A 16,112-nucleotide genomic window follows, 5' to 3' on the forward strand; every position below is an offset into this window, starting at 1 on the left:
CCAGTGATACACCAGGCATTGTAAAACTCAGCTTTTGAGAGATTTAGCTGCCTACATCATGTTTTTGTTTTTGTTTTTTAAAATAAGATCTGTTCCTGATCAAGGACAGAAAAATAAGCTCTCAGGGTTCTAGGAGCAGGCTGTCCTCCATAAGAATGAGGCATTCTCTCTCTTAGGACTGTTCTCATAAATTCAAGGCACAGCATTGGGCACACAATGCCCCTTGCAGTAAGAGGCATCCTGATGCTTCTGATAAAGAAAACCACCACAATTTTAAGAAAAATGGACAGCCAACACCCGCTTCTGTGATGCTTCTTCTAAAAGTTGTGGTTCTCTGCAATTCTTGTGAATATCCCAGAGACTGCCTGGAAATTTTTTTAACTGTGGTAAAAATACATTTAACTTGAAATTTACCCTTTTAAGAATATAGCTCAGAGGCTTTAAGTGTGTATATGTTCTTGTGCAACCATCTATTTCCAGAACTTTTTCATTTCCCTAATTTAAAACTCCATGCCCATCAAGCATTTCTCCCTCTCCCCAGACAGACCCTGGCAACCACCAGTCTACTTTTTGTCTCTATGAATTTGACCATTCTAGATACCTCGTATAAGTTGGGAATTTACTGTAATCTATCCACAAGGCTGATTTTTAGAACTTAAATAAAATCCCAGTAGTCAAGCTACTGTCATTTTCAATGTGCTCTACACATACACACACACACACACACACACAAATTTGTCACTGTAGTGATGTCATGGTTCCAAACCACTAAGGCATCTGAAGCCTCGGGGTGTCTATAAAAAGGAGGACTAAGGTAAGGCTTCCTAGGTGGCACAGTGGTAAAGAACCTGCCTGCCAATGCAAGAGATGCAAGAGACTCAAGTTCAATTCCTGGGTCAGGAAGATGCCCTGGAACAGGAAATGGCAATCCACTGCAGTAGTCTTGCTTGGAAAATTCCAGGTGTCTTGTGGGCTACAATCCATAGGAATCACAGAGTCTGACAGGACTGAGCACACACATGTGCACACACACACACAAGTGTTGATGAACCCTACAAGAGGAACAGCCAAGCCCTGTGTGGTATCTCACTGTGAGGAGACAGTTTAGGTGGATGCAAGATGACCTGATAGCCTCTTAATTTTCTCATGGGAATGGTCCCACAAAATCTGCTTTGGATTATAAATATAGGAAGGCCTTAAAATAAGCCTTGGTTAGTATCCAAGAACAAATTATGGAGTACAATAGGGCAACAGATGAACACTAACAATAATAGCAACTACCATTTACTGAGAACTTACTCTGTGCCAGAAAAACTTACTAGGTGCTTTATCTATATTACCTCCTTTGATATTCACAACTCTGCGAGATATGGATACTGTCCCTCTACATCAAAAAGAAAAATTAATTCTGAAAAAAATGTGACACACTCAAGGTCATACAGTTTATGAAATAGATTCACTGCAAGCTCTATGTTACCCCAAAGCCCATGTTTTAATTAATAGTCTTTTAAGGTAGAAGTTATTTTCAAACCCTCATGGCAAAGAAAGAAAATTGTTCATTAGAAATCTCTTGGCTGAAAATTCTTAATGCTTAAAAACAGCCCCAATTAAGCTTCAGCAGGTTAAATGTGGAAGAACAAAACTTAGGATCCCTCCAGTCTCTAGAGGTCTGACATATGATCCTAGGCCAGTCACCCAGTTTCTCTGGCCCCGAGTTTCCCAGGGAACTTGTGAAAGAACCCTACTTCCCCCTTTTCTGCCCTACCTCAAAGCATTCCATGGGGTCAATTACCCATGCTGAGATAATAAGGCTGATAGCCAAGGATGAACCTATTGGCCAGAGGTTTCAATCGCCTCTCGGAGAGGCAATTTTTAGTTATTGGAGCTTCTCACAAAAGTCATCAGCTAATCAGCAAATAATTATCTAATACCTACTATGTGTCCAGCCACACAGTAGATAATGTGGAGTATTCAGAGGTACAGGCAACATTCTTGCCCTTGAGGACCTATCCCCCACTGTGGGAACTTACAAGATACATGAAACAAAAGCACAAAAACATCTTGTGGGTGGGCCTATTATTCAGTACCCAACTATGAGATTCAAACTAGAAGTAATGAAATTAGGTAGAACATCTGCCAGAACCAGAAGAGCTTAAGTTTCCAAGAGAGAGTGGAATTTTAAAACCGTCTTGATAGATGAATAACTTTTGGAAAAGTGAAAGCAAAAGGCATTCCACGCAAAAGAAACTCTGGAGGCTAAGGATCTGAGACCAGATGTAGTAGTGCACAGGATGAGTGATCACAAGAGAGACCCATAGATCTCTCAGTAGGGGTATATGAGTGAGCAGTAGGAATGGGAACTGGAGCCAGATTTCAGAAGACTTGAATGCCTGGCAGGGTAAGCTGGTCTTAGAGTGGGAACAAAAGGTAGTGAGCTCGGGGACCTGGTGAACACTGGAAGCTGCAAGGTTTGGATTTCTCTGCTTTTGATAGAAGGAATGCAAAAGAACACGTGTAAAAACTAGGGGTTGCAATGCCAAAGACCTCAGCCATCCCAGTTGAAAGACCAGACTGCTGAAGAACAAGAGAGCTCCTAGGAGGCCAGGGCTCGTTACATTTTGGAACACAAAACTGAGAACATAGTAAGTACCCCAAAATGCTTGGGAAGCAGTGCTTTGATCTACTGTTGCTAGTCTCAAATGGACCTTTCAGTCCTAATATGTAAGCAAACAGGCTTGATCTAGAATCTCTAAACCTCCATTCATATCACCCCTGCCCTCTGTTAGCTACTAGACCAATACAAGAAGGTGGAGGACACTGCACACTTCTGCCGTAAGGAAGCAGGCTTTCAGATGCTCTGTCACCCAGGGGGCTACACAGGATCCAACACTAAGCTCCTGTTGCAAAGGACACTCAAGGAGAGACACTCAACCAGCAGTACATTCAGTCTAAAGAGTCCCAGTTCTCTTCCTAGGAGTTACATCAAGAAACACAGCCCCTGGGGGCCTCTTCAGACAAGAAGACACTATATAATCCTGCCAGTCCTAGTGGGGTTTAGAGAGCTTTAATGACATCACTGTGCCCCCATGAGATGCAAGACTGGGGACAATCCATGCAAAAGAAATTGTTTATTGGAGGTACACTCTAGGCATTGTTGACTTAGTTGAACCTGTTACCCTTTAACCAGCTGGTTACCATCTGAATCAAACTGGTGACTTAGAGCAGCAGCCGTCCTCCCTCAGGGGTCCATTGCCATGGCCTGACTGCTCTTAGTCTTCTCACCTCAAGGAAAAGGCAAGTCTCGTTCTCTACCAGCCGCAGACTCACAGAATGAAGAGGAGACATTTTGGCACACAGAGAAGTGACCCGCCCCTGCACCACACTCAGCACCTTCACAATTAAAGAATCAGAGCCTCAGATAACAGCCTTAAAATGTATTAAAATGCATGGGGCTGCCAGGCAAAAAATCTCTCGCTAGTTAGATCCAGCTCAACAGAAGTACTGAAATTCCTTTCTGGTAATTTCTATTTCATAAAGAAACCCCTGACGAAAGGAGCAAGAGTTTCCCTAAAGAATATAACTTCCAGTATCATTAGGAAACTTTCAATGCAAATAGAAAGTTCCGAGCAAGTGACACCTGAACGGATTTCTCTCCTTCTTACTTTAACTTTTGTGTGCATACAGGTACACACACATACACACACACACTTTTAGGAAAGACATCAGCTTGGCATGCTTGTTGACAACTTGAGCAAGTACTCTGTGCCAGGCCAGCCCTGCTATGACATCAAAAAACACCCACCAAAGAAAAAACACCCCGGGGGAAAGTAGCCAGGAAAGGGAAACGCCTCCTTGAAACAGCCTGATACAGTCCATGCTGACTCTTCCCGAACACCAGTCAGGAAGTCACTTCTTTCAGGGTGCTCCGCTGCCCTGCAAACCCAGACCTGTCTCTGCGGAAGCCAGATCTCTGGGGAAAGGGGTTTCCCTGCTCTGACTCTGCCGCCGGCTGGGATCCATCAGTGACCAGGTCTTCCAGCCCTGTCTAACCAACGCCAATACAAAAGCTGGTGGCTGCACTGTGAGTGCGTGTACACATACACAAACACACACACACACACACACTTATACACACATACATACCTTTCCCCGTCCATTGTGTGAGGCCCAGCTGGGGTGGCAGCCGCTGAGCTGTGCCTGCACCGGAGGATCCTAGCTCTATTCTGCTCGGTTCTCCCAGCCAACCAGCGGGAGATCTGATCAGCAGCAGTGATTCAGCATGGCTGCAAATGAAGCCACCTCCCTCTCGATCCTCCTTCCTCTGACTTACTCTCGGCAGCTTCTACCGCAGAATCAGCAGCAGCAGAAAACGTCTTACCCAGAGCTCCCTGCAGCCCTTTCAGCTGCTAAAAGCAGCAACCCACTTGCTCCCCCTCCCCCGCAGGCTTGCTGCTCCTCCGTCTCCTAGGAACAGCGCAGCAACAGCAACCCAAGTGCAAGGCCACCTTTCCAGTCGCTTCCACATCTGCCCAGGCATCCCCAGGCGACCAGCCGACCCCAGTACCTCCTGCCTCCTCTGCCTAGACTGAAAAGACTTGGGCAGTTCCTCACTAGCCTGAGAAATACTGGTCCCCACCTCCTCCCCTGCCCCCATAGGCTGTGAGTCTGTCAGCCTAGCCAGATTGCTGGAATGAGGAGGCCCCTCTGTGGCTTCCAGTGGACTTTATCCACCTGGGGAAATTGACTTGTAGGTCACAGCTCATTTTCCAATTCCTCCTCCCAAAATCTACAGCAGCTCTGAGAGTCTGATAGATGAAGAGAAGTTAGGGTAAAAGAGCCTGATGGAACCGAGAAGAATGCAGAAAGAAGTTAAGAAAAAGGGAACTGAAACAGATACTATTTTACTGCAAGAGGCTAAACTGCAGTAAAGCCATGACAATGGGACCACATACATTTATTTCCCCAAGCCACACTGAAAGACCACAAGTTCCACAGCACAACCCTAAAACACCTTCCAAAAGTCTCTCATGTTAAAATCTGTCTTAAGCTGTAGCTTCAACCAGTCAGTCTCCAACTAAATCCCCCGTCTCCAGTCAAAGACCTCTTGCACCCTGGAATCTCCAACTGCCTTTCAAGCCTCAATTCTGACCCACCTATGAGAAAACATAATATAGGGGGCACGCTGGAGGCTGGTCTGTACCTCACAGCCACAGTCAAGGGGCATAATTGGGGCAATCAGCCACTGGTGTTTGCGTGCTCAGTCCCTTTCAGTTGTATCCGACTCTTTGCAACCCTATGGGCTGTAGCCCACCAGGCTCTTCTGTCCATGCAATTATCCAAGCAAGAATAATGGAGTGGGTTGCCATTTCCTCCTCCAGGGGATCTTCCCAACTTGGGGATCAAACCTGCATCTCCTGTGGCTCCTGCACTGGCAGGCGGATTCTTTACCACTGAGCCAACCTGGGAAGCTTAGCCACAATAATGGGTTAAGAAAGTTCCTTGATGCCTCAGAAAGACCACACATGAGCATCTCTATTCCCGGAATCTTCTGTGTCACGTCTCTGCTTTTCAGGACCCATATTACCACTAGCTGGTTGAGTGACTTTCAGTAAGTCTTTTCCCTACTTTCGACCTCAGCCCCTCATCCATAACCTAGGGACAGACTCTAGAGTCCCTTTCAGCTCTAAAATCACGTGACTCTAAAAATGTCTTAAATGTTTTATTTTTCTTCTCATTAGCCTGTAATATTGTTTAAGAAGAAATTTTTACTGGACTCTATAAAGTTTTGAGGGGGATTTAAGGAAGATAATATGAAGTATGTGAAAGTATGAGGGATGCTTAGTAAACCTATTATAGTTGTAATTTTTACCTATTAAATTTCTTCACTGCCAGAAAGCCTTTAGACCATAACTAGGGAAGCCAGACACTGAGGTAACAGAAACTATAGTAACTTAAACTTTACACAGCCTCCTGAACTCACACTGGCTAGCACATACTCTCAAAGATGACTCCCCACCTGTGACACCGCAAAGTCCTCCTAAATGAGGCCATTAGGCCGCTACCCAACTCATTCTTTCTCAAGTGAGAAGGGGCTCAGAAGATTTTATTTACACCCTACAGCCCTGTATCACTACTCCTTCCTTTCACAACAATACCCCTCCTATCTTTCTCCCTCTGCCCCTTCCTCTTCTAATCAGCCTTGTTGCTCTGCTCCAGATATTTCCTCTTGAGGTGAATCACAGGGACCAGAAGTTGAACATCACAAATAAGGAAACTGAATCCCAGAATCCATGCCAGAGTGCAGACATCCACCAGGAAGACGAGTGGATGATTCATAAAAGGGATACGAGAGTAAGATGAGTCTCTCACAACTTCATACCCCTAGTCACAACCTCACCATATAGGAAAGAGGGGAAGTGTCACATAAAACAAACCAGAGAGAAATTTTTTGAGGATCAGAAAAGTAAATACTAAAGGACCAAGCATATTTCAGGTTTCAATATATTACAACTATTGAGAGCCAGTATAAAATTTTTACAGAATTTCCTTTGCAACCTACTTTTGCAGTGCTAACCAATGTCACTACAACGTATGTGTTGAAATCATACCGCTATCACCTACACTTTATCCTCCACTCTATTCATGAGAGATAAGCTGAACAGAGACGTCTCAAAGAAGGGCATCAAGAAAAGAAAGGCAAAACCAGGGCCAGAGCTGAACCAAGAATCAAAGTCTCCAGACTCCTGGCACAAAGTTGCCATTAGAATCTCCTCTACAATCAGTGCTATACTTTACACTTTCTCCTTTATTATCCAAGTGTTCTCTGGGCCACAGGCTGAAACTGCTCGCTGGATTTCAGATTAGGAAAGTCAAAGGAACCAAAGTAGTGCCTTCCTGGAGGAAGAGGTCCCATGTTTGGAATTTCCAGCAGTAGGGTCTCACCTCCTTGCTGGGCCTCCTCCCCATACTCAAAGCTTCTCCCACAGCTTACCAAGAGTCCCCACCTCTCCATTCCAGAACCATTTACCCAACCATGTACACCAACTTTGTTCAGAATCTTCCAGCTCTGTGTGGCTGAGGAAAAAATCATGTGAGGAGAAGAAACTTTTTAAGTAGGTTTGGTCTAGAGAGTTCTCTTCTCCACACTCCATCTGTCTACTGGGAGCCTGCATAGCACAGCTTACCTAGAGGCAGTAAGCATAGCCCATCAATCTTCCTTCTAAGTGTCCTTTTCTTCTTTTCTTGTTTTTATCCTCCTTCTTCAGAGCCTCACTCTTGCCCAGAAAATCCCATGGACGGAGGAGCCTGGTAGGCTACAGTCCATGGGGTGGCAAAGAGTCAGGCATGACTAAGCGACTTCACTTTCACTTTCAAAGCCTCAGTTCCTTACACTGCAGGCACCAGAATTCATCCAGTGGTCCCACACCCAGCTGTGCATCAAAGCCATCTGGTTGAAAGTATAGGCATCAAGGGATCAAAAGACACAAGGAAACTTTCTAGGCTTATGGTAGTGCTGCGTATCTTGACTGTGACGATACTACACAATTGCATACAACTACATTTTATCAAACTAGACACTGAAGGAGGTGAATTTTGGCAATTATACCTCAATAAACCTGGGAAAAAGAAAACACCACAGTACCAGGCTCCACCACACACCTATAGAACTGGGACCAAAGGAGCAGGAATTTCAGCAAACTTCTTAGGTGACACTAATGCACAGCTAAATGGAAAGACCACAAAGAAAAGAACTCAGACTATTAGAATCAGTCAGACCAGGATCTGAGTATATTTACCAGAAATATAACCCTTAGCAAGGTACAAGTCTTAATTTCCTCATCTGCAAAAAGAAGGTAATAGTGGATAATAATAGTACCTGCCCCCCAGGGTTGTTAGGTTTCAAGACTATCAAGCACTTAGCAGAGAGCCTGGCCTGTAATAATCACTGAGTAACCATTAGCAGCTATAATTTGCATTGCCTATGCCAATGCTACCAAACTATAGCTCTGTGAGTCCTTAGTTTTGAGGTCGAGAAGTCAGCCAGGGTACCTTGTTCCAGGAAGCACAGCCCTGGGCCTCTCCTGGAGTCATTCAGTGGTCACTATCACCAACAGGTTACCAAGGACCAGACAACACCAAAGTTAAATTAAGGCCCACCCACACCTGTATCAGCAAAACTTCCCCTCCGATTCCTGACTACTTTATGAGTAGACTCTTCCTGTAGCTGCTTAGCATGCCCCCAGCACAGCAAGTCAGGCAGAAAATGAAAAGGAACTCAAGGTCCGAAAAAGTCAAAAGGTAAAGAGAACATCATCTTATCCAGAGATGCCTGGCTTCCCTCAGGACTCCTCCTGTGAGAGAGAAGAACCCATGCCCTGAACATATTTAAGAGAATTACCTGTGGCATTTATGTTGTACTTTAAAGCTTACAAAATTCATCATGTCCCTCATCTCCTTGGACTTAAGATAAAACATCCACTGAACAGTAATAACAGCTCCCATCCCTTGACCTTTTACTCTGGGCCAGACTCTGTATTCTTGCCTGGAGAATCCCAGGGACAGAGGAGCCTGGTGGGCTGCTGTCTATGGGGTCGCAAAGGGTTGGACATGACTGAAGCAGGAGCAGACTCTGTACTCAAGACTTTACATGTACCCCTCTCATTTAATCCTCCCAATAACCCTGTTTTAAATATGAGATACACAGAAATGCAACAGATTTTTGTATGTTGACTTTGTATCCTGCAACTTTAATTTTATTAGCTCTGACAGTTTTTTGATTGAACCCTTAGAGTTTTCCATTAATATGTACAATGTCACCTACAAATAATGATAGTTTTACTTCTTCCTTTCTAATTTGGATGCTTTTTACTTCTTTTTCTTGCCTAACTGCTTTGGCTAGGACTTCCAATACTATGTCAAATAAAAGTTGTGAGAGTGGGCATCCTTGTCTTGTCCGTGATCTCACCTTTGAGTATGTTAGCTATGGACTTGGCACATATGGCTTTTATTATGCCAAGTTACAATGTCTCTACACTCACTCTGTTCAGAGTTATTAACATAAACAGATGAATTCTGTCAAATGCTTTTCCCACTTCTATTAAGATGATCATATGATTTTTACCCTTCATTTTGTTGATTTGGTGTTCTACAATGATTGATTTGCAGATACTGAAACCTGAAATCCCACTTGATTATGCCGATGATCCTTTAAATGTATTGCCACATTCAGCAATATATTGCTGTTAATATTTTGTTGGGAACTTTTGCATCTATGTTCATTGGGGATACTGGTCTATAACTTTTTTTCTGGTGGCATCCTTGTCTTGTTTTGGTAACAGGTTAATGCTGGCTCCATAAAATGAGTTTAGTAGAGTTCTCTCCTCTGTTAAAACTAATAAATTCAGCGAAGTTAGAGGATATAAAAATCAATACAAAAAAGTCTACTGTGTTTCTATATGCTAAAAATGAAGTATCAGAAAGAGAAATACAGAAAAATACCACATTTATAACTGCATCCGAAAAAAAAAAAATCCCCATTACCTAGGAATAAATATAATCAAGGAGATGAAAGATCTATATATTGAAAAATACATTAATGAAAGAAACTGGAGAAGATACAAATGAATGGAAACATATTCCATCCTCATGGACTGGAAGAATCAATATTGTTAAAATGTTCATACTACCCAAAACAACCCACAAATTTTATAAACTCTATCAAAATTTCAATGGCATTTTTCATAGAAATAGAATAATCCTAAAATGTGTATGGAACTAAAAAAAAAATCCAAAGCCATCTTGCGAAATAAGAACAAAGCTGCATCATCATACTCCTTGATTTCAAACTTTATTACAGAGCTATATCAATTAAAACAGCATGATTAGCTATCCCTGGTGGCTCAGAGGGTGAAAAACCCACCTGCAATACAGGAGACCTGGGTGCAGTCCCTGGGTTGGGAGGATCCCCTGGAAGAGGGCATGGCAACCCACTCCAGTATTCCTGCCTGGAGAATCCCATGGACAGAGGAGCCTGGCGGGCTGCAGTCCATGGGGTTGCAAAGAGTGGGACACGACTGAGCGACTAAGCACAGCACAGCACGTGATCAGATGTATGAACTGAAACAGTATGATGCTGGCAGAAAAACAGACACATAAATTAATGGAACAGAACACAGAGCCCAGAAATAAACTCACACATAAATGGTCAATTAATTTACAACAAAGGAACCAAAAATACATGCTGGGGAAAATGCAAAGGTAACAAAAGCAAAAATAAACAAGTGAGATGCCATCAAACTAAAAAGCTTCTGCAAAGCAAACAACCCAAAATGAAGTGGCAGCTTGTGAAATGGGAGAAAAGATTCAAAATCCTGTATCTGATAAGAGGTTAATATGAAAAATACATAAAGAATTCATATAACTCAATAGCAAAAAAAATCTGATTTAAAAAATGGTCAGGACATATGAATAGACATTTTTCCAAATAAAAACATACGGGTACCAACAGTCACATGAAAAGACGTTCAACATCATGGAAACCATGGATCATTATGGAAATGCAAGTCAAAACCACAGTGAGATACCACCTCACACCGGTCAGAAAGGCTATATTAAAAAGACAAGAAACAACAAAAGTTGGAGAGAAGGTAGAAAAAGGGGAACCCTTGTACACTGCTGGTGGGAATTTAAACTGGTGTAGCCACTATGGAAAACAGTACTGAGGTTTCTCAAAAACTTAAAAATTCAACTACCATGTGATCCAGTAATTCCACTTCTGGGCATATATCTGAGGAAAATGAAAACACTAACTCAAAAAGATGTATGTACCCCATTGTTCACTGCAGCATTATTTACAACAGCCAAGGTATGGAAACAACCTGTGTCCATTGATGGATGAATGGATAAAGAAGATGATACACATACACACACACAGAGAACAGTATTATATAACCATGAAGAACATTAAAATGCTTCCACTTGCAATAACAGGGATGGACATCATGGGCATTATGCTAAGTGTAATAAGTTAGAGAAAGACAAATACTGTATAATCTGGACTCTTAAGAAATTGTTTAAAATTGTAAAAAATTGTTTTAAAAAAATCTCATACAGAAAACATATTAGTGGTTGCCAGAGGCAGGGGGTTAGGGGAAGGAGAAATGGGTTAAAGGGGACAAAAGGTAAAAGGAAAAAACTATTTCTCTTCAGAAGTAGTGCAGCAGGACTTCCCTGGTGGTACAGTGGTTAAGAATCCGCCTGCCAATGCAGGGGACATGGGTGCAGGAATTCTGGATGCAGGAAGATGTCCACATGCCATGGGGCAACTAAGCCCATGTGCCATTAACTGCTGAGCCTGAGCGCCACAAGTACTGAAGCCCACACACTAGAGCCCGTGCTCTGCCACAAGAGAAGCCACTGCAAGGAGAAATCTGCGCACCACACCTAGAGAGTAGCCCTTCTAACCACAACTAGAGAAAGCCTGCATGCAGCAGTGAAGACCCAGCACAGCCAAAAATAAATTTTAAAAAAAGTAATGCAGTAAATACAAGCTTGACTGAAACATGGAATGTCAATAAACAAATAAATATGAGGAAACTGAGGTTCTGAGACTTTAAATGACTTGATTACAACCCCAGAGATCTGAGACCCAATCTGCCTGACTTCAGAGACCACTATTAACTACTGTGCTTGGGGACACTATCCCTATCTTACTACCTCCATTTTAGAGATAAGCCAGCTGAGACTGACAGAAAGCAACTGGCTCAAGATCACTCAGTGAGTTGGCTGCCAAGCAAGCTATGGATCCTCAGATGCCTGGCCTCATGCTCTATCCACCTCACCTGAAGATATGGAGCAACAGCATCTGAACCCCAAAAGATACTAATATAAGCTGACATCCAAAGCTCTCAATACACACTCTTATTAAGTCCTTACCCCTGAATTCCTCTGGTCCCTTAGCTTACCAAGCCAAGCCAAAGAACGCTCTTGGGGAAAGCTGGAGACACACCACTGGACCCCAGTGAGTCAAAGAAAAGCCAGACCAACTACAGCAGCAAGCAGGGTGTTTCAAACAGGCTAGCACATTGCAAACACTTGTCTTTCCAGGTTCCCCCTAAGAAGAATCCCATCTTCTCTCTAATCATCAACCTGCAACTTATGCCCTCTGCTGGTAAATATGTGCATCTCTTCATAAAAGTGAAATCTAATGACTAGTACCAATGGTTTAGTAAAGGGCCAAAAATCTGCTTCCTTCACAGAACATTCTACACAAGAAAGAGGATTAATTCCTACTGACGACTTTTTCATAGATTCCACATGCTGCTGGGCAACTAAACCCGTGTACCACAACTACTGAACCAGCACCCTCGAGCCCTCAAGCCACAACTAATGAAGCCCGGGCAACAAGAGCACACACGTGTGCTCCGCAAGAGAAGCCACCACAATGAAAAGCTCTCGCACCACAACTAGAGAATAGTTCCCGTTTGTCACAACTAGAGAAAGCCAACATGCAGCAACCAAGACCTGGCCAAAAATAATGATTTTTTTTTAATTTGTATTAAAAAAAGACTATTTATAATTGTAAATAGTTGCAACTAGATAATTTTATTTTCTCATGATTTCACTTAAAATTTTCAAAAATTTAAAAGGTTCAATTGTTTAATCTCAACTACTTTAACATATTTACATACTCGTATTACACTAAATACATATCATTATTGCATATTCAATTATAACTTTTATTGTGACAATACACATAAAATTTACCACATCAACCACTTTTAAGGAAACAATTCAGTGGCATTAAGTACATTCACAGTGTTATGTGACAGTCACCACTATCCATCTGCAGAACTTCATTATCTCCACAGACACTCTGTACCCAGTGAACAGTATTTTCCATGCCTGCCTTCCTCAAGCCCCAGGTAACCTCTATCTTACATTCTATCTCTATGAATTTGCCTATTCTAGATCCCTCATATACATGCAAACAAATAATACATACCCTTCTGTGTCTGGCTTATTTCACTGAGCATGTTTATGAAGTCCATCCATGTGTTAGCATGGATCAGAATTTCATTCATTTTTATGACTGAATAAATATTTCATTGTGTGTATATACCACATTACATTTATCCATTCACTTGTTGATGGATGATGTATTTTTAATATTTCACATTTTCATAGAGCACAATTTAGTAAACATTTTCCTAACATTTCACATTTATAGCTTCCAATCTCTTGCTATAAATGTTCTCATCACCATCTTTGTGCAATAACTTCTTCTTTCACTGAATTGTTCTCTTATGTTAAATTTCCTAGTATGGTAGTCCTAGAGCCAAGGGATGGATACATTAATGGTTCCTACTAAATAAGTCCATATTTATCCTCCTCACTCATAATTTTTTCCAACCTAACGGGGAAGTTACTGTCTGCAATTTCAGTTATAAAAGTACAAAACTGTGACTAAACTCAACTGGAGGGAAGAAAACAAATAATCCCACCAAATGAAAATAAAAGCTTTCAAGCTCATGGATACATCAATCCAGAGACTCAAAGGAACTGGTTGTGACTCTGAAGTCAGCAATAGATACTCAGAAGAGGTATGTCAAATAAGTAATTTTGCCACAATCTCCCTTCTGTGACCAAAGTTTCATATCCTGTGAACCAAAGTTTTATTATACGATCAGAACAGAACAACTTCCTTCCAAGGGGAGTAATACCGAGTAGTTAAATCAGACCAGCTTGCTACACATCTCGTTGCAGTGTATACAAGCAAAGCATGATCCTTCTAACATACTGACATATCTACCACCTGTTGTCAAATGCTGTTGCTTCTAGTAGCTATGCTGCCTATCTCCCTAAGGAATTATTTATGGCATCTATGTCAACAGGCACCTATGTCAACAACTGCCTTCACTTATATTACTTTAAAGATCTTTATGAGGCTGTCCTTTTTCTAAACTTGCTTACAAAAGATTTACATGATGGTAGTGAGTCTCCACATGTTCAAAATTGCTGTACTGTGCTTAGTCACTCAGTTGTGTCCTACTCTTTGCAACCCCATGGACTATAGCCAGCCAGGCTCCTCTGTCCATGGGGATTCTCCAGGCAAGAATATTGGAGTAGGTTGCCATGCCCTACTCCAGGGGATCTTCCCAACCCAGGGATTGAACCCAGGTCTCCCACACTGCAGGTAGATTCTTTACCATGAGTCACCAGAAAAGCCCAAGAATACTGCTGGAGTGAGTAGCCTATCCTTTCTCCAGGGGATGGATCTTCCCAACCCAGGAATCAAATCAGGGTCTCCTGCATTGCAGGTGGATTCTTTACCAACTGAGCTACTAGAAGCTGCAATAATGAAAAGACCTAGAGCTTTTGGAAAAAAGTGAAATTAACAAAGCAGAAATTGCTCAGAAGAGCTCTCCACTAGACACAGAGCTGACTGACCTATGGGACAGGTTTTCCAAAACTGCACCTTCTATCCACAACGTGATGTTTTCCACTTAATTACACTAAAAATATATATATTAAATTTAGAAAAAAAATTTAACGTTAGCTGTTTCCAGTGGTTCCCAAGACCAATGCCAGCTTCAGAGATGAGCTAAAAGAACTCATAGAACTCAGCACTGCTAAGTCTTGTACTCACAGATAAAGTTTACTACAGACACAGTGTGAAGATACACAGTGGAATCATTTGGAGAAAAGACAGTCTGGAGGAGCCCGAGTGCAGGCCTATTTATGCTCTCTCCCTACCATGAAGGGTCACAAAGACAACACTTGTGAGTGATGTTTCTGCCCAAGGATTAAGTACTCCACGTTTTATAGGTACCCACTGCTTAGCACACATCAAAATTCCAGAGTCCCAGAAGAAAGGAGGTATTTAGCCTAAATCCGACTGCTTGCACAGTCCAGACCACCTTTATCAGTTAGGGAATGGTAGGAACATTACCTAAATCAAAGTGCCCAGACAAGGGCCAACCTTGCAAGTAGTCCCTTCTAAAAACAGCACATCATAATCAAAGATTCATTTCAGCCAGAGAATAATCTCTCCCTCAAAAATGCAGATGCCTGTAATAGAATTAAGAGACTGCAGGTCTTTTTATACCTTAATCCAAGTTGTTCTGATTGCTTTTCTCATAAAGCCTCATCAAAACCAACTACATCAACTAAAAGAATTTTGTCCTGAGAAAATCAGAGAATCTTTTTTAAAAATTCAAGTAGAGCATATTCCTCTGCTCAAAACCCTGAAATAGTTGACCAGTCATGCTGTAAAAGCCAAAATCCTTACAATACTTAACAAAGCCGCGCGCCGGCTGCGACGGACCTCGCAGAAGGGCACAGACTGCGATGGACCACGCAGAAGCGTGGCTATGAGGAGCTACCCCTTGCCCAAGGTCAGGGGCGGTGACCAAGAGCGCCAGGCTGCGACGGCACAGGAGCGGCCAAGATGAGCTACCCCACGTCCGAGATCAGGGGTAGTGGCCGAGAGAAGCTACCCCACATCTGAGATCAGGGGTAGTGGCCGAGAGAAGCTACCCCATGTCCAAGGAGCGGCTGCGCAGGAGGGCCGAGAGGAGCTACTCCACGTTCAAGGTCAGGAGGGGCAGCCGTGAGGAGATACTCCTCATCCAAGGTAAGGAGCAGTGGCTGCGCTTTGCTGGAGCAGCTGTGAAGAGATACCCCACGTCCAAGGTAAGAGAAACCCAAGGAAGACTGTAGGTGTTGCGAGAGGGCATCAAAGGGCAGGCACACTGAAACCATAATCACAGAAAACTAGCCAATCTGATCACATGGACCACAGTCTTGTCTAACTCAATGAAACTAAGCCATGCCGTGTGGGGCCACCCAAGACAGACGGGTCATGGTGGAGAAGTCTGACAGAATGTGGTCCACTGGAGAAGGGAATGGCAAACCACTTCAGTATTCTTGCCTTGACAACCCCATGAACAGTATGAAAAGGAAAAATGATAGGATACTGAAAGAGAAACTCCCCAGGTCGGTAGGTGCCCAATATGCTACTGGAGATCAGTGGAGAAATAACTCCAGAAAGAAGGAAGGGATGGTGCCAAAGCAAAAACAATACCCAGTTGTGGATGTGACTGGTGATAGAA

At 42.8% G+C, this 16,112-nt stretch overlaps 1 protein-coding gene across 1 annotated transcript in view; it reads right to left on the reverse strand.

The window, feature by feature from the left end:
- The window catches only part of KLHL3 (kelch like family member 3), a 125,656-nt gene extending 121,067 nt beyond the window's left edge, over positions 1-4,589 (reverse strand). The window contains exon 1 of the mRNA XM_043912846.1: positions 4,144-4,589. Within this exon, the coding sequence (XP_043768781.1) occupies positions 4,144-4,157 (14 nt within the window). The 5' untranslated portion in view covers positions 4,158-4,589. The remainder of the gene's footprint in view (positions 1-4,143) is intronic.
- Positions 4,590-16,112: the final 11,523 nt, after the last annotated feature.

The sequence above is a fragment of the Cervus elaphus genome, chromosome 9 (genome assembly GCF_910594005.1).
Source record: "Cervus elaphus chromosome 9, mCerEla1.1, whole genome shotgun sequence".
NCBI classification, from domain to species: domain Eukaryota; kingdom Metazoa; phylum Chordata; class Mammalia; order Artiodactyla; family Cervidae; genus Cervus; species Cervus elaphus.